Raw genomic sequence first — 27,072 nt, 5'->3', positions numbered from 1 at the left:
AGGGGACATGTAGTATAAGCCTGCGTGTTGTTTACCCGAGCCAATCATCCTCCCCGTAGCCAAGTCCTGTAAAACGCAACCATGTGGAGTAAAAACGACACAACAATTTAGTGAACTGGTTATCTTACTAATGGACATGAGATTTAAATTAAAAGAAGGAACACAAAGAACATCTTTGAGAGTGATTTTGTCATTGAATTTAATTGTGCCTGAAGATGAGATGGGCGCAGTTGAGCCGGTGGGCAGATTAACATTTGAAATAAATGATGATGAGGTGTGTGTGAAAAATTGTGAATCAGATGCAATGTGATCGGTTGCTCCGCTATCCAAAATCCATGGTTTCGTAAAAGCAGAATTAGAAGAGGAGTTATGGGCAAGCAGAGCTAACAAACGTGTCACTTTTACCGTTATTGTTGAGCGAGTAAATAGCCCTTGCCAATTGCTGAATTTGCTCGGCACTGAAGCGTTGTACGAGGTTTCTATCGGACTCGTTACTGGTGCCTTCTTTACAAGACATGATTTTTTATTTTATTTAGGGGATAGAAATGGAGAAGCTGTCAGGGCACCAAGATCGGGTGCTCTGATACCATATAAGAAAATGATAAAAAATGGTAAGAAGAAGAGAGGTTTATTATTCTTATGTGTATATTACATCACTCATGTATAGGAAATATATAGGGAGTTTCTCTCTCCCAAATTACAATCTAATTAGGTAGGATACTAATCATGAGATTCTATAATTATTAAATTAATTGCATATAATTTGGTACAATATCGTCAAATATTGCATACAATAATTGCATATAATTTGATAATTATTATTTCCTTAATATATTCTAAAGCCTAAATAACAAATCTCTTCTATATATCTCATTTTATCCATATATAATTGTTGTGGATCTGTAGAATAGTTTGAATTATTTGTGAATTACACACACAAAAACTCAAGTTTGATATTAGATTCATTTTTTAAATGAAGTTTGAATTTTGTAAGTTTGACAATTATAACTCATGAATATCATAAAAGGATAGAAAAATTAAACTTACACAGACTTCTCAATAACATATCACATTGTTGGTCATCCACTATTAAATATTTTATAATGCATTAAATTGGTTAAGTTAAAGATTAGTTTAAGAAAAAAAATCACAAAAACTAAAGCAAATAAATTATAAGTTATATATACAGGCCAATTAAACTTTCTTGTTTCTAAACAAGCTCATCTTTTCGTTAGACTAATTAAGTAAATGAATTAGGTAATTGTTTATTTTCATAAGTCAAACCTAAATTTATAGTATTTCACTTCACTCATTCTTAATTGTTATGATATCATGTACTCATTGTTTCTTCCTATTTTTATGGGCATTATCATAACATTGCAGAATTTCAAGTGATTGATACTTGTCTACTACGAGGATACTTGTCTACTATGAAGCTCATACACTTCTTCTTAAATGACGTATTCATATCGGACACACGTATCCGTGTTGACACTCGTACGATACTTATCGGTGAAGTGTTCAATTCAAAAAAATATTTGTTGGATTTTTGAAAATTCTAGCAAGGTTCTAACATAATTTTAAAAGGTATAAATACAATAACTTTCTAAAAACTCAAATTTATTGTATAAATTTTTATTATGATTATAAAAATAAGAACAAATTCTTTTGAATCAGTCATGAAAAATATATTCCTGTTCCTCAAAAGAAGCTGAAACATACTTTTGCACATAAATATTTATTTTCAATTTATATAATTTAAAATTATATAATATATAGATTCGTGTTCCCATATTATACATTTTAAAAATTATACATATCTCCGTGTCCGTATCCGTATCGTGTGTGTCCGTACATAACTTGTCTATCAAAAACTATCCTTATGTGACCATCAATTTATTAAAACCCGACGGATAATTGAATATGTAACATTGTTTCAAAATTTAAAAGTTTAATCAGAATGAAATTAAGGTTGATTTAATATTAATAAATTAAAACTATACAAAATTATATTAAAAATATAATATAACATTTTTATAATGTTAAAAATTAAAATAAAGCATGAATTTATAGGTTCTTAACATTTAAAATATATAATAAAAATTTAAATAAATAGTTTATCACACTTAAACTGAAATTTGAATAATACACATCAATATGTATTAATAGTAACAAGTTTATATTTAAAATTAACTAATATTTTCGATTGATTTTTTTTTTTATAAGTTAAAATATTTTTTTTATTCACCCTTTTTTTGACAAATTTTATGAATTTGATATCAATCTTATGTTTCATTTGGACAAAAAGGCATGTTAGTCTCAGGTAACCCTTGTATATGAAAACTTGTTTACTGTTACAGTCAAAACGTAATATCGTTGCATGCTAAATTGGTGTTCATTTCTATTTCTTTACCTGACAAAAGTTAGGGTTCCTGCACCCCATCAATTTTCAAAAAGAATGTTTTACCCTTTTTTAAATGATTTCCCGATTTTTTTTTCAAAAACTTTTTGCAACATACATTTTAAAATTCAACAAATATATTTTCAGAAAACATTTTCCAAAAAAAAAAATTGGAATAAACTTTCCAGAACATATATAATACATTTTAGAATGTATTTTTCAGCATAGTGTGTTCCAGAAAGAGCATATAATACATTTTAGAAAGAACTTTTTGAAAATTTTGAAATTATATGCATTCAAAGATAATATATATATATATATATGCAACAAGACGGAAAAAATTAAGGCTCTGCTTCAATGGTTTTACTGTTCAAAAGGAAGGATGTGAATGAATATCCATGGTTTGGATCAAGGGATGTGCAGGGAAAGGAGAGAGTGAATATAAACACGACACGGATACGCCCATTTAAGAGAAGTGTCCGAGCCTCATAGATGAACAATGATAACCCCATAAAACCGGTTCATAGGGTTGAGGTTTGCACCAACTTATATACTATGAAAGGCTTTAATCTCTAGTCGATGTGGGATCTTCAACAATTATTTTTATGATTTTTTTCATGTTTCGATAATATTAAATAACTCGTATTTTTTTTAAATAATTATTTAATAGTATCGAAATAAATTATTTAATTGTACAAAAAATAATTTAAAATATTTTAACCAACTCAAATTTACACAAAAATACATCATATTTCATTATTTAAATATTTATAAATACAAGGGTAAATTTATAAACTTATATTTTACACTTTAAAAAAAATAAAAAAATCTCATTATATCACTCACAAACTTGTATAAACTTTCCTCACACATCCACTCTAACATACAACAATCCAAACAATCTCACTTTCTTCACACTTTCCTCTCACATCCTCACACATCCACTCTCTCAAATCTTCACACATTCACTCCCCATCCAAACTATCGGTTAAAGATAAGAATATATGATATAGTATGTGTTGATAAAATAAGTCGGAAAAGTATAAAAGATCTGGTGACAGAGAATACAATATTCGGCCTGAAATAGCAATTTAATCAAAAAATGTATATAATTATAAATTGGCAGTGAGCTTGGTGGTTGCTTCGGTAGTCTGTCAAAATTCACTTTTCTCATGTTGGCATACCAAATGATTGTGGTCCACTTTTTTTTTAAAACTAAAAATTAAAATAATGAATAATATTGTAGTTTAAATAATTAGTACTAATTTAATTAACAACTTAAATATTTATACGATTAAGTGTGTTTTTAATATATATATTAATTAAAAGTTTAAAAATTAAGAATTAAAAGTATCAATGTTTTTCAATAATTTAATACAAAGTTTATGTGAAAAAAAAGAATACAAATATTCTCTTGAGATGCAATCTCGTGTAAGGCAATATTTGGCAGAAGTTAATCTATGATATATGGTGATGTGTTGTTCAGAAAATATAACAAATATGTATAAAAGATAGAACAAGTCCATATTCAGAGCCTTTGCAATTGAATTCACAGAAAGCATATTTATGGGATGTTTACTACAAATACAATATTTGTGGTTGAAGAGTCAAAACAAAAATTTAAGTAAAGAAAATGACAATGGAAAAACCGAGTAAAAAAAAAGATTTAATTACTTAATTTGTCTTTATATTTGAGGTCAATATTCAATTTAGTACTGTAGTTTTACAAAAAATCAATTTGGTCCCTATGTTTTTTAAAATATATTTAAATTAATCTTTTCCGTTAAGTTTCTCCTACCAGCGTCAGGTGTTGCTTACTTGACAAAAGAATGTCTATGTGACAAAGAGAGTGTTTAGGTGGGAGAAAGAGAAAAGTGAGATTGAGAGTTATTATTATTATTATCATCATTATTATTATTACTGTTATTATTATTATTATTATAATTATAATTATTATTACTATTATTATTATAGGGACAAAAACATAATAAAATTTTAATAATATTCATGATGTTTAATAAATAATTATAAATATTAATTAATATTCACAATCAAATAAATATTTAATAAGTTGAAATTAACGGCAATATTATATGATTGTAATTTTCTTTATTATAAATAATGTATTTTCATCCATATAAAATTGCAATCAGATTAAAATATATTAAAGAAGTTTATTGAATATGATGGATGAGTTACAATAAATAAATCTCTTGTATTGATGTTGGATCACTACTTTTGAAAAGAAAGAAATGGTTGTAACTACGAGACTCGACTCAGACACTTCTCTTAAATGGGCGTATCCGTGTCGACATTCGTAGGACATTTATCGGTGAAGTGTTCAATTCAAAAAATATTTGTTGGATTTTTGAAAATTCTAATACGGTTCTAACATAATTTTAAAAGGTATAAATACAATAATTTTCTAAAAACTCAAATTTATTGTATAAATTTTTATTATGACTATAAAAATAAGGAATAAATTCTTTTGAACCAGTCATGAAAAATATCTTTCTGCTCCCAAAAAAATCTGAAACATACTTTTGCACATAAATATTTATTTTTAATTTATATAATTCAAAATTATATAATATATAGATCCGTGTCCCAGTGTCCTACATTTTAGAAATTATACGTATCTTTGTGTCCGTATCCGTGTGTCGTGTGTCTGTGCTAAGTAGATATGTAAACTTTCTGTATTATTAGTAAATTCTCACTCAACAACTTTCTTACTTTATGTAAAGCATTTAAACATAAACTCTTCAAATTCATTATCCATGCTTTTGTCAAACGTCCTTAGAGAGCATACCATAGCACAAGACTCCATCTATTGCTATATAAATCTTTGTTCATGGTTAACAATTGAACCATTGTGACTGAACAATCATTTCCTAGTTACTCCTCTCTCTTCTCAAACAACTTACCCTATTGTTTGAGGTATGTTCCTTCAACTTCCACTGCCACTATTTTCCACTTCTTGCAACATACTTTACAATCACATCTGTCATAAAAAGTTCTCAGAAACTTGAATATCACTATCCATTTGTCTCTTATGCACCGTCAAAATCAGCTAACATGCTTTGTTTCTGTTTGTTCATTAATTTTGTCATTTTATTACTTTGTTCTAAGCTTTAGTACAGAAGAAATATAATTTTTAAATTATACTGGTATGCATATCTTTGTTTTAGTTTTCTACTTTGGTTAGTGACTTGCTGAAGATGACACACTTTCCTTATAAAGATTATGCATACTAACAGATATTCCACATGAGATTTGCAACTCAAAATTGGGTGGTTTCATGGGCACTCTTACTTTTGGTGTCATGCACAATATACTCATCAACTGCTATGGGGAAACCTGAGAACAACATAAAAACATCAGTTTTTTTATCACCCAAGTTTGAGCTAGGCCCAGGGTCAGTTGCAAACAAATTTTATTATGATGTTGACTTTCCAAGAGGCCATATTGCACTCAAGAGTTTCAATGCGGAAGTGGTTGATGAGGCAGGGAAATCAGTATCTCTCCAAGAAACATATCTCCACCACTGGATTGTAATAAAATATCACCAACCTAAAAATGTGTCACACAATAACAACCAAACAGGTATTGTTTACCTGAGAAACAGTGGCTTGTGCCAGGAAAATGTTCTTGGCCAGTATTTTGGGCTTGGATCTGAAACAAGAGGAACTGCCAGTGATATTCCAGACCCATATGGGATAGAAATTGGAAACCCTTCAGAAATTCCAGATGGTTATGAGGAAAACTGGTTTATCAATGTGCATGCTATTGACACAAGGGGTGTGGAAGATAGGGTGGGGTGCTTTGAGTGCAGTTGTGACCTATATAATGTTACAAAGGATGAGGATGGAAACCCTTTGAGTCCATCTTACAAAGGAGGTTTGGCCTGTTGCCCTGATAATTCTCAGTGCAGGTTGGAGAAAGGCTTCAAGGGTCCAAAGAGAAGCCTATATATGAGATACACTGTGAAGTGGATCAACTGGGATAACCATGTGGTGCCCCTTAAGATTTATATGCTTGATGTGACTGATGTTTTGAAGGTGTCCAAAGGAATGAGTCCAGAGCATACTTGCAAGGTAAGTGAAGTATTTCTCTATAAACTTATACTAAAAGATTACTTTACTCTGCAAGTTATGTTCAATAATTATATTAACACCTCGTGTGTTGCTTTTGTGAAGTACACCTATTTCTATACTAAGATTACACATTGACTTTATTATTAAATACTCATTCCAAAGCATTTTAAGATTGCAATACAACTTGATATAAAATTTCATCTTTTCTTGACTAAAACTGCATTGTTACTTTATCTCATCTATAGTTTTATTTTAGTTAAGATAGTTTCATAACAATCCTCCATACAATTATTAAACAAGGATGAGATTTCTGAAAAACAATAGTTTTAAAATAAAAATATAGAATGTGAATAAGGTGGAATGAGGGGTATCTATAACTTTTATACATGGACTTTGAACCTTGTAGAAACTATTCTCAAAAAGTTTTTTCTTTTATATTTAAAGGGTAATATGTGAATTTAAAATCAACATTCAAGGTCCTTTTTTCTATCCTCTTAAATTCAAAGACCAAAAATTAGTTAACTCGCTTGCCATTCCAGATAAAAATACACTAGAATGATATCCTGTTATATTTGTTCACAAAATAAGTCCTAAAAATATGCACAAATCTGCTTCCAGAGGAGTATAGAATAGTTAGTTCACTTGTATATGTCTGAATAGCAATTTAATCAAAAAATGTATAATTTTATTAGATGTAAGTAACAAAGGATTTATATATTTGTTTCAGATTGAGTATCAGGTTGAATCTTGCAGCAAAGGCTACAACAGTAGTAGTGATTGCATTGATGTAAGGAAAACAAGCCTCTCAATGCAAACTGGTGGTTATGTCATATATAGTGTTGGTCATGTACACGCAGCTGCAACTGCTTCAACCCTATTCGCACAGGTGCTGTTCAATAATTATTTTCATTCTCAACAGATCAATATTCTTGCTGATTTAGTTCATTTTCTAGTAATTCTCTTTTCAATCTTTTTATTGCTATATACTTCTCTTCCTTCTCCTAATGAACTCTTCCAACATTCAACAGAAAATGTACAAGGAAAAAAGTTTTCCATGTAGTTTGTCGGGAATAGGATATCTGTGCTTCTTTTACTACTTTCAATGTCATTGTTACTTGATTTATACCTCCAATGGAAAAAACTTTTGAGATGTTAACTAAGTCTTTGAAATTTTTCTGTGAAAATAATTCAGGATGGAGGAGTTATTTGTTCTTCAATACCAAAATATGGAAATGGAAATGAAGCAGGAAATGAGAAAGGATATATTGTAGGAATGTCCACTTGTTATCCTAAACCAGGTACTATCAAAATAAAGGATGGTGAAACCATAACTCTAGAGATTAAATACAACAACAGCCAAATGCACAGTGGAGTGATGGGGCTTTTCTATATCTTGGTGGCTGAACAACTTCCACATTAACACAACCTTTCAAATTTCTGTGTCTTCATCATATCTGTGCTATCATTTTGGAAGTGGATCCAAGACACTATTCTATGATATCTATATGAATGTCAAATAAAATAAAGCCAGCACTGTGATTTGTAATATAATATTCCAGAATTTCAAGTGACCCATACTTGTCTATAACTATCCTTATGTCACCATCAATTTTTTAAAACCCGATCGATAATTGAATCAGTCAAAACATTGTTTCAAAATATAAAAGTTTAATCAGATTCAAATTAAGGTTGATTTAATATTAATAAATTATAACTACAAAAAATTATATTAAAAAATATAATATAATATTTTTATAATGTTAAAAATTAAAATAAAGCATATATTTATAGGTTCTTAACATTTATAATATATAATAAAAATTTAAATAAATAGTTTATCACACTTAAACTGAAATTTGAATAATACACATCAATATGTATTAATAGTAACAAGTTTATATTTGAAAATAACCAATATTTTCGATTGATTTTTATTTTTTTAAAGTTAAAATAATAAATTTTTTTATTCACCCTTTTTTTTTTACTAATTTTATCAATTTGATATCAATCTTATGTTTCATTTGGACAAAAAGGCATGTTAGTCAAGTAACTCTTGTATATGAAAACTTGTTTACTGTTACAGTAAAAACTTAATAGTGTTGCATGCTAAATTGGTGTTCATTTCTATTTCTTTACCTGACTAATGTTAGGGTTCTGCAACTCATCAATTTTCAAAAAGAATGTTTTACCCTTTTTTAAATGATTTCCCGATTATTTTTTCCAAAAATTTGTTGAAACATACTTTTTGAAATTCAACAAATATATTTTCAGAAAACATTTTCCAAAAAAAATTCTGGAATAAACTTTCCAGAACATGTATAATACATTTTAGAATGTATTTTTCAGCATAGTGTGTTCCAGAAAAAGCATATAATACATTTCAGAAAGAATTTTTTGGAATAAACTTTTCAGAACGAATATAATACATTTCAAATGTACTTTTTGGCATAGTGTGTTCAAGAAAAAGCATATAATACATTTCAGAAAGAACTTTTTGGAATGAGGGTGACTTAAATGAAAGATTTGATCATTTCACCTATTTGATGGACTCAGGAAGAACTTTGATAGGGTGTTGGAAGAAACACCCCAAATGTTATGAATGATTAATTATTGAGTTCGTAGAAGCTGAAGACTCAGATCTTTTCTCAAGATTTTGGAATTTGTAGAAGCTGAAGACTCAGTTCTTCTCTCAAGATTTTGGAATCTTTCTGGTTTCACCCTTATCCGGTGTCATACTTAAAAAGTCTAACAAAAAATATTATTATGTTGTGTCGCCTTTACTACATCATACTTATGTAAACTCAATTCAATATTGTTATGCAGGCAAATTTTTATATGATCTAATATTACTGTATTTACCTTAGTTGTTTATATTTCGTGTTTTATATTGGTTGTAGTGGTCATGTGTTGCAGTGATTATATTCAAACAATTTTTTATGGTCACGGTTACTAACCATTTTTTAAATTTAATCAAAATAGTGGAATTCTCATTTATTGTTTAAAATAGGTTCCAAGGACGTGCATATAAAACCATTCAAAAAGAAGCTTATTGGCCCAATATCTATATCATACTAACATGTCTATTTACCTACCATTGCACAGAAACAGAGACTAAAGAAATATAAACAAGTAACCTACAGTGAACCCCTAACCTTCTTCAAGGAATTCAAGATTTCTTTGCAGACTATCTTCTTGGCTGTGTCCTTAAGAGAAGAACCGCAATACTCATACTGATGAATGACCCCATCAGCTTCTACCTCCATTTTATATCTAGTCACACCATCCGTGCGGGACACAGTCTCTTGTACAATATTATAACTTCTTTTTTGGCACAGTTCATTCAACTCTCGGACCGGATGGAGCTTCAAGGTTTCAGGTGTGACAAGGGGTTCTAAAAGTGGCCTTATACTTTGCCACACAACCTCTATATTGAACCCTGAATCAACTAGTATTGCTCCAGCCAGGGACTCTATAATGTCTCCAAGTACCTATCAAACAAGTGAGTTTTGTAATGGAATGGAATGCGCTGCAAAACTCACAGAAAGAATATACTAACATTACATCTATAAAATTGTTTCAAGATGGGAATAAAGCAGCTACGTGTTTAAATTTGAGTCAAGACAGAGAAATAATGTTTGCAAGATCCTCAAACACTGGTGAAGCACAAGATTTTGTTCAAATACACTAATAATGGTTTAATCCATTAGTATAGTAACTGAATATCATTTGACATTCCACCACGTGTAGGAAATGGGTCACAACTTGGAGTACTAAATAACTAATATATAAAGCTACTCCAAAATTGAAGGGAAAACAGAATAGAAAATCAGGACAAACCTGCACCATAAACAACGGATTTTCATGCAACTAGTTAAGAATAGGAAAAACCAGTTCAATACTTTAACCTCCCCCTCTCCAACCATGACTGGTTATTAGGCATTCATATCAGCTTTTATAAGAAATTTCATACCAAATATTATTGCTAAATAAGCCCATAATACAGGTCATTTTTCCTACCATCACTTAAAATACTTTCTCTAAAAGGTTTATCCACTACAATAATGAGAATATATTTAGTTAGTTAACATTCTGAGGGATCCTCTGAAGTAAACTTGTCTATAAAATGCAGGAGTAAGCACTATCCACCCCAGAATTTATAGAATAGATACACCGGATAAAGCATGCATATTTTACAGTCAAGGAGCTTTCAAGGAGCTTTTTCCTCCATTCAAAACACCACTGACAGTAATAATATAATTAGCATTCCCTCTACTAAAAAATAATAACCAAGTGAACCTATGAGCTAAATGTTAACAACTAACCTTAGGGAGTGATGTCTCTGACCCGAATCCAAAAGTTGATGAGGAAGACAACTTATCAAAATTGGCAAGTGTAATAGCAATATGCTTATGCAGTTCTTGTGAGGCATGGAGTACATGCTTGTGTAACCCATGGTTGATAGCAGACCAAGCGTAACAATCATTATTCACAGAAGCTGACCTCATGTCAGTTAACTGCCCAGGTGACATGCCAGGATATTCATTGTACAAATGCCGAGTAATGAGATAATCCAACACAGAATCTCCAAGAAATTCTAGTCGCTGCAGGAAGAGGGGCGTATCATTCATGAATTGTGATAAAAGAATTGAAAATAAGAATGAGAAAAACATTGATTTTTCAAGAAGGATGTGTACAATTACTATTTTATTAGGTCCCACCAGGCTACTCTGTATGGAGTTGGCTAAAGTTCATTCATACATAATAAATGCATGCTAACGTCCATCTCTTGTTCCCATATAATGAATAATAATAACTACAGTAAATACCTGATAACATCTAGGAATTTCAGGCAGCATATAGGAACCATGGGTCAAAGCTTCCACTAAGAGAGTACGGTCATGGAATGAGTACTTCAATTGCGATTCTAAATGACTGACATGCACCAGTTTCTCTGGTTGAATGTCAAAGTGTCTCTTATAGGGTATTTTATTAAAGCTCATTTTAATACCAACCCAGTCCATAAACAACAGAGCAGCCTTTTCACCACCACTGCTAAGGAAGGCACCAATTAGTGCCTCGACAACATCCGCAATGATCTTTCGATTTAATTTCCTTTCTCCGATAACATAAATTTTTTTCTCCCCACTAACCAACTCTTTCAGTTTAACACTTCCAGATTTATCACCTGGAATGACCCATGTACGAGGATCAAAAGGCTCATTTTGTATGAAGCCCTGCATATCAAAATAATGCAGAATTAAGAATTCTGAAGTTTCAAGATGATAATGCAATGCAGAATTCTACAACCATATAAACTCATTTGAGAATAGACCAAAGAACAACTAAGTAATACAATCAACTCCTCTCATAGCACAAGCATTACTGATTAGAGAGCAAAATTACTAGTAAAAATTATAAAAGTTTTAATTTAATCTTTCATAAATTCTGGAAATCAAGTTTTATTCCACTGACAAGCTCATGGCTCTTACAAGGAAAAAGACTCACACCAGCGCACAGCCTAACTCTCTTTACACCCTCAACAATTTTCTGCTTACACTCCATGCCAGTTTCTTCCTAAAAGACTGTACCATTTCCATCTGCTTACTCAAAGACTGCTCCAGAATTTTCTTCTTACACTCACATGCCTGCATCACTAGGGAGCAAATCTCTCTGCTCTCCTTTCTTTTTCAATAGACTATCCAAGTCTTGGGCCCACTTAGATTGTGGTCTAAAACCTGATCAGATTGGGCTTCCTCAATTCTGGAGCTCACAATGCACACTGTTTCAATTCTGGAGCTCACAATGCACACTGTTCAAAGAGCGAATAAAATACAAAATCTTGTACAAACAAACATGATAATTATGCAAACAATTGCAACCGGTTAATTAATTTAAAATTATAATCTATTATCAGACTTAAAAAACAACCAATCAAAACGTTGAAGACTCCTACATTTGAAGAAATAGTAATTCTAAACCAGAATACAGGGTAAAAGCAAACAAAAAAACCATAATATAAGTTTAAAAAATGCTGAAAGGAAGCATCACAACATATGGACAGCACAAAAAGTGAACCAAAAAATGAGAGAGAGGGAGAGTACCGGAAGTCCAGACCTGCACCCTAATTTACAGAGGGTAGCATTAGAAATTATATTTTTCCTCTTTAAACTAAGGAGACCTTCGTGGTGATTTTGATAGGTGTTAAAAAGTTGTTGACTGGCAGCATATTTTAAAAATGAATCTCCAAGAGTCTCAAGAGACTCATAATGAAAGGCCTCCTTGCAGCTTGTGGCAGTGATTGCTTCCAAGACCTACAATGTAAGTTGCAGATACCATTGGTGAAATATCTTTAAAATATTAGACAACTGGACCAAATAGCAATACCAAAAATAACAGACATTCAGACAACACCAGCACAAAATAACCAAAAGATACTGACAGAATATTTTACACAGACAAGTTTCTTCTCAATCTCTTCATTGTGTATTGATTGATGCAAGAGGCTCAAAAGAAAGACATGGCAGAAGGAATTAGTTACCTTTAAGAATGCCCTGCTTTCTACATCAACAATATATATATATATAAAGTAAACAAGAAAAGTTCAGTTAAATATATTTTTAGTACATTTTTTGTCTACTAAGGACAATTAGCAGAAAGATATAAAATTCCCCATTCTGAATAAAAAAAGGAAAAAATAAACTAGTCTAGATTGTAATGACAAACAGTTGTGACACACCTTGATTGTTTGAATTTCATTTTGTGCGCAATGATCCAAATGCATCTTTTTTAAATTGCAAGCTCCAAGCAATGATTCAAGCCGATGCATGATTGAAGGAATAAACGAGAAGGTATAAATGATACTATCTTTTATTGGTGACATGACTATAGAGCACAGTTCAGGGGGTAATTCAACAGAGGCTTTGCTTGCTTCTGAAATGGAAACATGAAGTTAGGATTCAGATTAGATCACACATGCCAGTGCTTGAGACAAGCACTAAACACAGCCACAACTTTTTAGAACATATAATACAACTATAGTTTGGAAATGAATAAATTTAGGCATTATGACATGGATAACTAACTTATGATTAATAGAAGCAGTAACTGCAGATACAAATTTGCTTCATATTAAGATTATAACATATTAGCTTTCAAAATCAAGCAAGCCAATACAAAGGTAACAATTAAGAATAATAGTCTAACCCAAAGAAGCAGAGGCCATTTTGATCCCAAAAACACTGTTCAGAAGAAATAAGCAAACTAACAAGGCAGATTTCCTTTCAATTATAATCAGAAGGCATACAGTGGCAGGTGAATTCAGAGAAATCCGATTCAATAGATTTTGCTTACACAGGTAACCCTAATTTTAAGATTCATTGGTATAACCAACCTCTTTTATATCCACTAGAAGCAAAACTGTTATATTTATTGAAAAAAAAATGCATTTCTGGGCAATAAAGATTGATCATCATTGATCAAATCCCACAATGGAGAGAATAAGTACCAGAATAAAATAAATAAATTAAATATACAAGGTCCAACCTCCTTCCTTCCCTTGTTTGTATCCATGAATATAATTTTTAACTACAAAACTGTGTCTTGCTTTAATGAGTTTTTGATCTTCAAATTGCAATTGAACGTCATGTCTGAAAAATTGGAAAGAGAAATAGAATAACACACTCGAGTAGATAAAGTAACCTGATAATAAACATCAATCACAAAAAAGTTACTTACTTTTGTTTATAGTACTTCTTATATGTAGTAACTTCACCATCCCTTAGCTTCATAGGTGAGTTTCCACCCAATTTCATTGTACCAGTTGTGATATAGAAATGAATCTTATCAACAGCATGTGAAGTAAACACCAAAGCATCTTGTAGTCTACAAGTGCAAACTAAACCACTTTTTGTCCTTATGTGGTTTGGATGATACTCACACTTAATATTAGATGGATTTACAGCACTGATAGCCAACCAATTAACAATTGATTTTTCCCCTTTACCAATAGCTGGAAGCAAGAGATAATCAATCTCAACATCACCTTCCAAATAGCATTTGTCTAAACCCATTGCCAACTTATTCATACTATTATCTATCAAAATTCTAAGCAAAGTGACCTGAAATTTCTTACATAAAAGAACCTGGAAAACAAAAACAAACAACAAATACATTGACTTTTCTTAACACTTGCAAATACTGCGGATACACTAAAAGACAACTAAACAGCATACCAGATCAGGTGAAAGATCAATGGTTCCTTTGTATATCAACTTCACCGACAAGCTACCTCTGTCAAAACCCATATCAAATTGTGTGCATCCAATTTCTGGATCAAGTTCAATTCTTGTGGCAAGAAATATATCTTGCACACAGATATCATAGCTAAAATTTTGAATTAACTCCATCAAATAACAATGGTATGTTGTGTGACTATTATTTGATACACAATTTACCAATCCGAATGGAACATAAGCTGGTTGGTTTTCATCATAAGGTTCATTCCCTGAAAGAAATTGTTTGATGTGGAAGTCATTCAAAGAATTTCATGGACAGATAGAATTTTATGTTCAAGAATCAATATTTTAAAAAAAGGGTAGTAATAGAAGGACAAAAAGAACAAGGTCTGTAAACTACCAAATCCCTCCATCTCTGCTTCTTCAATGAAGATATCAGGAACAAGATTATCTGTCAGAGCTCCAATCTTATGCAGTTGTTTGCATGCTTCAAGGCATGCAATATTCTTTAAGAATTTTTTGTGACCTTTGACACGAATAGGCTGTAGAGGGCAGCTCTTGGGAAGATACAATGTTCCAGTCTCTCTGTCCCACCTTGGAGTTGGTTTAAAGTACCTAACAGTTTAATCTAGATGGGATAAATGATGGGCAGGATAAAAACAAAACAGAACCAGAAATTTACAAAAGAAGCATATCTTACGTACATTAAACTAGAGGAAGAAAAAGCATGTAATAAGAGCAGAAAATGAAACTAACCCATCTGCAGGGAGCCGTGAGCAATACAAGTATATTAAACTTATGCTAGAACTAAGATTTGCAATGGCCCCAGTGCTTGCAACACGATAAGACTCTTTATCATATTCTTCACCTTCAAAAGGATCACAAGGAAGGGAAGAATGACGCATCGACTCCTTCCTCATAATATCTGCACTAGCTAGGTATTTCTCTAACCGAGAACATGTAACTGAATCCCCACTGTAATTTCAGAATAAAATCAAGGTCGTTTACAGATAATTTGTTTCAATTAGTAAAGTATACAGATTTGACGCTATGATTGTCTCATCCAGAGTGCCAGAGTAGTGATGATACTGAGGAGGGAGTAATGTAAGAAACAAATACCTCTTAACAATTAATATGTAATCTGAATTTCTCATCCTGGCACGTCCTCTGGACTGTATGAAACTACACACTGTGGGAGATGGATCAAATCTAATAACTAAGTTACAACTTTGTACATCTAAACCCTCTTCTAGAATAGATGTTGCAACAATGATGTTGACCTGCACATTACTTTTTTTTAATTGACAATACACTGCATATGGTTATTACAATACAGTGGATTGTTTAAGAAACCAACATACTTGTCCCATTCGAAATTCTTCCACAATTTCATTTTGTTTTCTCCTAGACTGATTTTGCAATCCGAAATTGTGTCCTGCAATGAATTTAACCTTCCAGCTACTGTATTTTGGAAGAAAGGTATTCAATAAATCCTGAAGGACAACAGCTGTAATTATCCTTTCCACAAAAATTATGCATCTCATGTCAGTCAAACCCCTGCAATTGTAGCAAAATAGTAGATACTTCAAATAGATTTAACAATATTATCAAAATGGCACAACAAAGATCACTGCATAAAATCAAATCAATTTAACAGTGATATCATAATGGAAGAACAATGATCACTACATACAATCAATCAATCAAAATAGTGGACTGTAGATCAACTGGTTAGGACAGAGTATAATAAAGATTAAAAAAAATAGGTCACAATGCAAGAACTTTGTGAACAAATCAATGAGGCCGAATTTTCTAACACCCACTTGTAGAACTTACGCACAAGAAGATAATCCACCTAAATAGACTAGTCCATTAGGTAGGAGAGTCTCAAGGCTTAAGTTTAAGTAAAATACCAAGTTTTAATCTGATAAATGTGAGAGTACTAACAATGTCACTACCTTTCAGTGTCGTTGTCCGCAACAACTTTCACTCATTCAACATCAACCCAATGGTAACCTTTTCCTCTTTTACATCATTACACATCTTAGAAACTGGATTTAGGCTTAACTCAATTTTACAAAATTGACTTGTAAGACGAGGTTTGCAATTACTTATATACTACAATTTGATCAAGTCTCCGGTCAACATTAGTTGGATTCCCACATTGGATAAAAATGGACAAGATAAGCAATATATAAGGAGAAAGATCCACAATCATATTACTTTAAAGCTTTGGGTTGAAAATGATGTCATGTTCTCTTATGTAGTCGGATCATGACTTGTTTTCTGAATATCTCTCCCTCAGTCTGTAACAAAATGGTATCAAAGCCCGTTTCGTCCTAGTGACCAACGAGTATGTCTAGATAATTTGCTGTAAAAGTACATATTTTGGGGAACCACCCACTACCAAAAAAGTTAAGAAGTATCTTTCAAAAAAATTAAATTAAATTAAAAATATTTTTAACATAAATGAAAACATATTTAACAAGCATAACACTCATAAATATTTTACCAATTATTATTAATTACTATCTTATAAAACATATTTAGATATTTATATTAATTTTTCATTTTCTTTCTATTCTAAATGTGAACTTCTTCTTGTTATTGGACACTGGTATTTTGTTAAAATATAAACCTATGTATTTTGTAAGTAAGTGCTTTAAACGTTAAGGTAAGAACTATAAATAATGTTTTCTTTTAATTTTCAGTTTAAAAACTATTATATTATATTTATTTAATATTAATATATTATTGTTTGTGCTATTTAATGATACTAATATAATTTTATTATTCTATTCTATGTGCTATTTAATGATTATCAATATAATTTCATTGATACCAGTTCGACTTGACAATTAGCAATAAAAAGTCTTGATTTAATATCTGGTATATAACATGCTCGGATACAATCCGGGTTCAAAAAATATCATAAAAAAAAACCTCAGTTCTCTGCCTTTAAAATTGTATGTCAGCCCAAAAATGTCTTGATTTGTATATTGTCAAAATATTGAGTCAACCTAGTACAAGCCAATCATTAATCAGGAAATGATAGGGCTGCTTAAGAGTATAGTTTTATTACTCTGTCTGATCCGGTATAACACATGTTCAGCAGTAGATTTTCAGTTAGCGCATTATTGAAATCCTCTGTCTAAATCTCAGTTCATTACAGTTGGTTAGTGCTCAGTTGCCCTATCTGTACAGCTATAAATAGCTGATGCATAACCCTTTGTATTGATTGAATTCATTTTCAGAATACAATCTATTTTCTTCAAATTCTTTTAACTTTAATAAGATGAATTATCAAGTATTGGGACAGGTTATCATTATGTAAATGCATCAATGGGCAACACCCCTATTCAGAGCAGAAGAACAAAGGAGAAAGATGAGACTAAAAAATAAATGACAAGTGAGCAACCATAGAGGCCTTTACTCATCCAATAAGAAACTTAAACAGTATAATAAAGACAAGGAGAATCTAAAAACCAGAACATCCACAATAATAACCCACATTACATGATTTCATAACAACATGATAAATATTAAAGAATCCTATCCATGATTATAACCTGTACTCATGTAGAGAGTCAAGAAGACAACAAACTTTGGAGGTCAACAGCCCCATCTCCACATCAGAATCAATTTTGTCACCAATGGACCACTGAGGATCTGACCAAGAAGAAAACATTGGTAAAAATTAATTAATGCAAGAGAAATATTTATAATTAAAATTTCACCATTTGTCTTAACAATTGTAGAAACATTACCACATCGCAAGTAATTTTTCAGTGTATGTACACCTGCCAAAATAAAGTTTTTAACAACTTTATCCCCAGAGTGTCCCCATGAAAATGAATCAAATTCATTGGAAGATAAAAATTCTGCCGCCTGTCAAACACAAGAAAAATTTGACAATTGTGATTTATGAAACCTTGATCAGTCCAGAGTCAGAAATTCTATGCAGGAGAAAGGCGAGAACCTTCAAAGCCAGCCAAACACCAAGCTCGTCCAGGCAAAACATTAAAGCACAAAAAATCTTTGTTATTCTTTTTTGTGCAGACTCAGCAGCTGATTTAGTGAAATCTGAACTTTTTAGAGTGAGTTCATGCTGAGAAACAGAATATCCACTGTTAATAACCCAAAAAGAAATAATAAACTATGGCTTATAAATGAAATTGTGATTCTGACAAATAATTAAATATAGGAAGATGATAAGACTAGAAATTGGGAATTAATTCAAACACAACTAGTCACTTGATAAAACAGATGACAAAGGGGCAAACTCATATTTCCACTTGCAACACGTGGGGAATTATTCCTTTTCTAGTTGTTTCAGAGCATGTACAGAAACTAATATCATTAAGTGTACGAACCTGTTCTTTTAACATCTTGAGTTTAGATGCCAATTCTTCAAATAATACAAATTGAATTCCACTGTCCCTGTAAAACTTGAATATTGGCGTTGATGTTGGTATGAACTCTGTGATGACAGCTTCACTACATGTATATACCTTCATTTGAAAATGTTTTAGCAAAAGCAAATGGTTTTCACATAAACACAAACGAACATTAATCACATGAGAATAAATTAGTTTAACTATATTGTCTCATTTGTTGAAATAAATAAAGAAATAACTTTCTAGCATAGGTATACATTACAATACCTCTAGACTTGTTAACATAGAACTGTTTTCTAAAAGCTAAGAAAATAACTGCCGCAAGAAATAAGTATGAAGTGTTAATAAGATAACACATAAGTTCATATAAATTTGTCCTTATGATACTTCTTGCAATAAAACTTGTAATGGAGACCATATCAATAATCTTTATAATGTATCTACATGCGATTATCTTTAAATCACACCAAGTGTATACAATTATACCAAAAAGATAGCAGACAACACTCAAAAAACAGAATAACATAAGCAGAAAGAAAGCAAGAAAAACTGTTTGAAAGAGGAAGAGAATAAAAAAGCTACCTTTGAATGCATTAGAGTCATTAGTTTCCGAACATTCTCTGACCAGGATGAATCAGAATTTTTAACTGATTAAAAAATAAAATAAAATAAAAAGGGGAATCAACATTAGAGAGAAAAAACTAGCAATGCAAGGAGCCATGTACTTTCTCTGGCTGTGTACCTTTTGACTTAATTGGAGATGCAGTCATACCAAAAATTCGAGGAAGGTCGGAGATACCAGATTTTAATTCATGATGATAAAACTCCTGCATGAAATCAAATCTTACAAACTAACTCAACAGAAACTAGAACCTCCTGATGCAGACAAATAACAAGGGAACAACAACTTACAATACAAGATAACAGTTAACTAATTGCCTACAGGCCTAACAAAAAAAATAAAAATAGAAAAGCACAATACTGTAGTACAAAATCACCAATTCAAATTAGTATCTCGTCATAGAGTGAGTCCCTGCTTAGGATAGTTTTCAGTTTTCAAATTTTTAAAAACTATATCCAGTTTCAGTTGAGTTTTTAATTTTACTTTTTTTAATTTTTGAAATTTTAAAAACTTGATGTAAAATCAGAAATGGATAAAATGATTTCAACCAATCTATCCTATCCATTACGAACACACCCAAAATAGACAATATTGAGACATAAAATTAAAAATTAGAAGCAATTCTTGCAGGTTCAATTCACAAATAGCAAACTGTTGCTTTTAGGTTCACAGGAATAGCAAAGGCCAATTGAAAAATCCCAAAATTTTCCAGTGAAAAAATGCAGACAAAAGGAAAATACAAAACAAAAATCTTTCCTTTCCAGGTTTTTCGATTTTTTTACTTGGGGTCGGGATTGGCGCGGACCACCATTGATGAAAGGGATGAAAGGGAACTTGCTCATCAGTTTCGTCAATAACAAAAATGTAACAAATTAAAATCAAATTATTGTATAAATTTATGTTTTATTCTCTGAATTGATGAATATATAATGTACTACATACAGAAGCAACACAATTCAATAATTTCTGTTCCTTAGTCACTGCCATTACCAACACCTGCCAGAGCAAAGGAGAATAATAACAAAACAGGACCAAGAAACAAGATGATGCAGATTACCACTCTTTAGCCATGCAAAACAACAATAAAGTGGCTCAAGGAAATGGTGATTTTGGTGGAGGTTTCACACGTTGTCTAGTTGATAAAATTAGAGAAGCACGTGAAACTTAAAACAAGAAAAAAATCCTTCTATTATTTTCAAAATTAGGTAAAAAAACAATTCATCTCTATTTCATCCAAACAGATTGACTTTAAAAAATATAACAGAGCTAAGATGGCCAATGGTACAACAAATTTTTTGGAGCCATGGATCAGGTCACATGACCTTATTACATCTGCGGAATCTGTTTTCAAAATCAAGTCCTTTTAAATGTTATCTTTAGAAAATGCAGTAGTTCAGAGTCCAGACCCTACAAATACAGGTTTAATGCAATTATGTGACAATGTATAGCAACCAATGACATGCATGAGGAAATAGTTCAATTAAGTGGTTATTGATAACAGCTTATCACATAGGCTTATTTTGATAAGATTCACAGTGAGGATTACTCAAATAAGCCAGTAAAAACTATAACAAAGTTATAAGCTACTTTCATAGGCTTAACCAAACACCTGCATTTCTGTTTGATTTAATGCCCTAAGAAGCCTAATTTATGTAAAAACTTTCAAATGGAAAATCCATGAAGGGACTTAAATGTCATTTTTATTGAACAGTTTCCAAGGATGTGTGCACACTACATGCTTGGGGAAATGGTTCAATTAAGTATTTATTAATAACAGCTTATCACATAAGCTTATTTCTATAAGATTCACAGTGAGGATTATTCAAATAAGCCAGTAAAAACTATAAGAAAGTTACAAGATACTTTCATAGGCTTAACAAAACACATGCATTACTGTTTGATTCAATGTGCAAGCAAAGAAGCTCATCTTATGTAAAAAAGTCTTTCAAATGGAAAATCCATGAGTGGACCTAAACGTCATTTTTATTTCTAGGAATGTGTGCACACTGCATATATTACTGTATAAACCTTCTTAAAAGTTGTTCATAGGCCTAATAGCTGACCCACATAATGATGGACAGTCATTTGTTATTACTGGTATGCAAGAAGGAAAATATTTGAATGTCACCAATCATCCACAGCTCATACGCCAGTGCAATAGCCTGATGAAAGAATGCTTAGTTTTCCCCTTTACCCTTGTCCGCTAATATTTGGAACTCTTTGTATTTGTATTACCCGATAAAAATGAATCTTTAAGGTCAAAGACTTAGCAGAGGTAGAAGGTATATATATAACAACATATTAACAAAGGCAGCACAACGCAAACATATTGTAACAAGAATTAGAAAGAAATCCGAAGACACAACTAGTTAAGAGAGAAGACGGACAAGATGTAACACTTACAGTCATGATGCAGGCGTAAGGGTGTTTACCCCTAGCATGATGGCATTCATCCATTATTAAAACCTTGATCATATTCAGTTTGAAGAAGCTATGTCTCAAGCAATTCAGCAATATTACAGGAGTCATGACAAGCACCTATGCATTCAAAAGCATTAGTGATGGAAATTACCAATTATCCATGCAGCATACAGAAAATAAACGACAGAAACACCTTACTAAAATTAAGAAATGAAGCAATGCGCTTCATATTCAAGCCAATTGAATACTTTAAAAAAGAAAACAATTGTCTTCTTTTACATTTAATTCAAACATAAAGAAAGAAGACAAAATTATCTTTGACCATACTATAAGCTTTAACCCAGTACAAACCTCAAAAGTAAAGAGGAAAATGTCAAAATTAGACAACATACAAGAAATGAATTCCAAAACTAGCAAAAAAATTAGTGTGCCAAATGGCGAAATGTGCATCATATTCAAGCCAATAGAATATTGGGAAAAAAACAGTTTTACTCTTTTCCATTTGTTTCAAACATAAAGATAAAGACAAACCTAAAAAATAAATAGGAAAATGTCAAATTATACAACATGCAAGAAAGAACTCCACAATGACCAAGAAAAAGAGTGTGACCCAAGGCCACCAATTAAATCAATGAAGAAAGTTGAGTATTTCATATTCTCTTCAAAAGTGGCATGAGGTGTACAATAAGTTCAGAAACTAAAAACAACAGGCACCCAAATGGGGGGATGTTGTGTAGTATTGCCATTATTACTTAACTCCATGATTAGGACAGGATTATTTAGACTGATTTATACAGTTTTTATTGTCTAGCGATTCCTTCAGGTTAGACATACTCCATAATGGTTTTAAATAGCACCCCACTGTAGCAGTAGAGTGGAGCAGCCCCTATCCACCACAAGGGGTGCCATGGCAGAGTAGTTTAGTGTAGCAGCTGGAGCAGACTAAATACCTGGCTAGGCAGCAGCTGTAGTAGCACTATATATTGATTCCAAAAAACCCTTCTGAACAATGACATTAGAGCTTTTTTGGGGGTTATTTTAGGTATTTATTTTAAAATGGAAATAAATATCTATGTAGCAAAATTATAAAGAACCTTAGTCATTGATAATTGATTAATCCTACCAATGGAAGGAAACTTGTATTTGATTTTTGTTTAGTATTTACTTGTATGTTTTGTTAAAAACACCAATGAATTCTAATTGTTACTCCTGAATGCCACTGATTTCGATAATATCTGTCATTTTTTAGAATTTATAAGTATATATTAAACATTATTTAGATTATATAAAAAAATTCAAAATAGAGACTATTCCACTTTTTTGGACTGGCCACCAATGTCTGCATGGTGCGTGGCTTTTGTTTTATTGTGAGTTATTTTTCTTGTTTATCTTATGTTTAATGTATCTGCAGGTCTATAAACATAATTTTCCATGCATGCATAAGTCTTCCGAGCTGAGTGACAATCTTTGACAACCCACTCCAATCCTTGAGTTTTACAAAACTTCATGCATTGAATGAGTGAAACTAAAGTAGGGGAACAGTCAAACAAGATAATTTCAAACATGTTCCATCAAATCCCTTACATTTAATTTAAAATTGTTTGAATTTTCAATTTTTTCAATGGGAATGATGAAAGGGAAAAAATAAATAAAATAAAAAAAATATATATATATAAATAATAACAAATCATTGAATCATATGATTTGTATCATTACAAAATACCATGAATTCATTCATGTATTGTAAGATACAAAGTCATTTATGATTCATCTTATAATATAGATCAGTTGGTTGCTAAATTGTATCGAAACCAAGAGATTAAAATCATGAATCAAAAGATTCTGATAACTACTGATATAAACTTTCAGCTACCCTTTTAAGTGGGGCGAAACAGGAGTATCTCACGCATGACACAAACAGATGGGTTATGATTAAGCAAAAAAAGATCTGTAAAAAGAACAAGGCAACTTTCCATCTTGATAAAAATGCAAAAATCATTACCTCATGTTTCTCGGTTTCTTGTTTCCACGTAGCACCATCCCAATAGTCAACTCCCATATCACCCCAATACATTCCCACTTTCAAATCAGTATGCATTTTCACAGCTTCAGCTTGCTAAATTTACAAGTAAACAGCAATAAGTTAAAAATAACAAAGAAAAAAAAACGCACCCTGAAGCAGTGATCCATTCTATAACTCCTCAACCAGTACATGGCAATCAAAATAATGCATCTCAAAGTTGCAAAAGGCAATCATAAGATAGGGAATGGCATACTTGAGAGACCAACACAACTTGGGGAACCAAGAACACTGCAATGAAAGGAGAAGGTTTTCGTAGATGATGAGCATAGCTACGAAGAAGCATGATGGCTATCAAAGTCTTGCCTGAACCAGTCTCCAGGTACACTATGGTATTCTCCCGAATAGCTTTGTCCAATGCTTCAAGTTGATAGCTACAGAAAAACACAAAAAAAATCAATCAAACATCAATGCACAGAGAGATAATTATAACAATAATACATTCAACAATGCAAACACACTCAACACTAGACGTGTAATCAATAAGTCTGCATTTAAACTCACCTTCTAGCAAATGGAAGTACATCACACGTAGTCTCTTCCTGCTGAGAATGAGTATCCATTTCCATTGAGAGAACCTCTTTCATGGTTTTTTCCTCTTTGATCAACCTACACTCAAATTCCAACAAACCCATAAAAAAACGATCCCTCTCCCAGTCACAGAAGATGCAAAACAGCAAAACAACTACAAACCCAGAACTCACACACACAGATAGAATAAAGGGTAGTGCAAAAATACTCAAGGTTTCTCCTCTTAGAAGTGAGAGTGAGATGGGTAGCGTAAGTGCCTAGTTAACAGATTTTCCAAATCAAACAGTACAAAAGAAACCGTACATTAGAGTCATTCACATTGGACCATTTGGTATACAAAAAGAACAAATTGGAAAAGAATGAACAGATGAGAAAATGGAGAAAAGAGATGAATGTACCCCTGCTTCTCTTTTTCTTTTCTCTAAAGCTTGCAGTGGAAATGACCTCTTGTGGAGTTCATGATCGAATAAGAGACTGTGAAAAAAGGGTTCTATGCAAAGAAAAAGTTGAGCTGAAGAGCATTAAATTTAAAGTAAAACATTATTTTAGATTCTTATGGATGAGTGAACTTTGATTTAGGTATATGTATGTATTTTTCCTTTTCTTTATACAATTGAAATCATAATTTTTACTCTAAAAATTATTTTAAAATACATTTAAAATAGTATTAATAACAGAAAAATGGATAAAAATAAAATATTATTTTTGAAGTTAGATATTAGTAAAGTTGGGCATAAAGCTTACGAAATATATACCCTAAGCGGGAAGGTACCAGAATGCTCTCAGCGTGCACAGCGCTGCTGAGGAAAATAAAATATAAATTGCAAGTTTTTACTTAAAATAGAAAATGTTTATTTTAAAATTATCATAATAGATTATAAACTTGTATATATTTTTTTCTATATTTTTTATCTTTATATTCATGAATATTTTTTTATTTTCCAAAATAATTACTTATAAAATTATAAATGTGTTATCGTGTAATTATAATAATATTTTAAATAGAAATTAAAATATTCTATAAATATTTCATTATCATTTTACTTTTTATTTTAATGGAAAATTTACAAGTATCACTATTATATAACTATAAACATTACAAAATTTAATAAAAAAATATCATTATTTTTTATGCGTAGAATTTTTTATAATTTTAATGTGAATTTAAGTAACATTTTTAATTAATTTTATTATAATATTTTATTATTATTATTATTATAAAAAAAAAGGTAGACTCACCTTATACACAAGGAATTAATTATGTAAGTGGATTATGTTTTTAATTATATCATAATATTAGTAAGGTATTTATTTTTATTTAGTATATTGTAAATAATATATCTATTTATTTTATATTTAAATAAAAAATTGTGTACTTATTTTTATTTTATTTTACTTTTTATTTTTTCATTTCATCACTTTTCATTATTCAATCTATGTAAAGGCTTAATCTTTTTTTATTATTAGGAACAGATTTAAATAGTTAACAATGATAATAAGCTACATTATTTTAAATTGCACAAATTTTAGAGTGATACCAGAACGTGTGAGGGATCTCTGAAAGTAATAATATTCATGCATGCATTTTAAGTAATAATAAAGAGTCAAAAACGTAGTTTGAAACACTTATATTTTCAACATGCATTCTTCAAAAAATTAGGAAGTTGTTCCTTTGACTCATACACAATCTTTAATGTGTATGCACCAGTTGTTCTTGTATGTACCATAAGAGAAATTAATGTATATTTATAGAATCTAATAAATTTTAGTTATGAGTCTATATTAAAATAAACTATAAAGCTAATATCAGATTACAATATTTTTTATTTTTAATATATTTATTTTTTTATTTTTATTTTTATTTTTTTATTTTTTTTTATCAGCATAATATATATGTCCTACAGAAGATTAGTTTGTTAGTTTCTTAATAACCAATTAGATCATATTATTTGCCATGAAAATCCTATCAAAACTGAAAATGAAAATCATGAATTAATAACCTCAATTTATGTTAAAGTTTAATATTGTTCATGTTGAAAGATGATGAGGATGTGCATAGCATATAAAAACATCAAAATGTTGCATAAACATAAAGTGAATAACTATTATTTATGAACTTAAACTTGAAGCACTTTCTACTAGTAGAGAAATAAATGGAAAAAATACCTAACAATACATTAAAATTAGAATGACTTTATCATTTTATATTGTATTTTTTTCGGTTATATAAGTTAAAAAAAGGTTTAAACAAAGTAACCTATTTAACCAATTTATATAAAATCCTTATTTGTT

The 27,072-nt window shown here is 30.9% G+C and overlaps 2 protein-coding genes across 3 annotated transcripts; one reads left to right on the top strand and one right to left on the bottom strand.

Moving 5' to 3' along the window:
- The first annotated feature begins 5,156 nt into the window (after positions 1 to 5,156).
- LOC137832019 (uncharacterized) lies at positions 5,157 to 8,110 on the top strand. Its single transcript, XM_068639973.1, has 4 exons — positions 5,157 to 5,338; positions 5,659 to 6,495; positions 7,223 to 7,381; positions 7,688 to 8,110. Exons 2-4 carry the CDS (start codon positions 5,668 to 5,670, stop codon positions 7,913 to 7,915), a joined length of 1,215 nt encoding a protein of 404 aa, XP_068496074.1. The 5' UTR covers positions 5,157 to 5,338; positions 5,659 to 5,667; the 3' UTR covers positions 7,916 to 8,110.
- Positions 8,111 to 9,460: 1,350 nt separating this feature from the next.
- On the bottom strand, positions 9,461 to 25,314 carry LOC137832017 (endoribonuclease Dicer homolog 2-like). Of its 2 annotated transcripts, none has more exons than XM_068639968.1 (23): positions 25,179 to 25,314; positions 24,754 to 24,858; positions 24,446 to 24,623; positions 24,172 to 24,285; positions 22,152 to 22,286; positions 19,869 to 19,953; positions 19,709 to 19,773; positions 19,103 to 19,240; positions 18,709 to 18,837; positions 18,497 to 18,617; positions 18,299 to 18,398; positions 16,091 to 16,286; positions 15,849 to 16,009; positions 15,486 to 15,704; positions 15,130 to 15,344; positions 14,727 to 14,998; positions 14,230 to 14,636; positions 14,038 to 14,141; positions 13,232 to 13,425; positions 12,597 to 12,806; positions 11,322 to 11,729; positions 10,818 to 11,096; positions 9,461 to 9,983 (listed from the first exon to the last, which is right to left on the bottom strand). In XM_068639968.1, exons 2-23 carry the CDS (start codon positions 24,834 to 24,836, stop codon positions 9,630 to 9,632), a joined length of 4,167 nt encoding a protein of 1,388 aa, XP_068496069.1. In that variant the 5' UTR covers positions 24,837 to 24,858; positions 25,179 to 25,314; the 3' UTR covers positions 9,461 to 9,629. The 2 variants fall into 2 exon arrangements, with proteins under 2 accessions (XP_068496069.1, XP_068496070.1); XM_068639969.1 differs by lacking the exon at positions 25,179 to 25,314 and adding an exon at positions 24,989 to 25,032.
- Between the last annotated feature and the right edge of the window lie 1,758 nt (positions 25,315 to 27,072).

The sequence above is a fragment of the Phaseolus vulgaris genome, chromosome 6, assembly GCF_000499845.2.
Source record: "Phaseolus vulgaris cultivar G19833 chromosome 6, P. vulgaris v2.0, whole genome shotgun sequence".
Classification (NCBI taxonomy): domain Eukaryota; kingdom Viridiplantae; phylum Streptophyta; class Magnoliopsida; order Fabales; family Fabaceae; genus Phaseolus; species Phaseolus vulgaris.
This window is presented reverse-complemented; position numbering and strand designations above follow the sequence as displayed.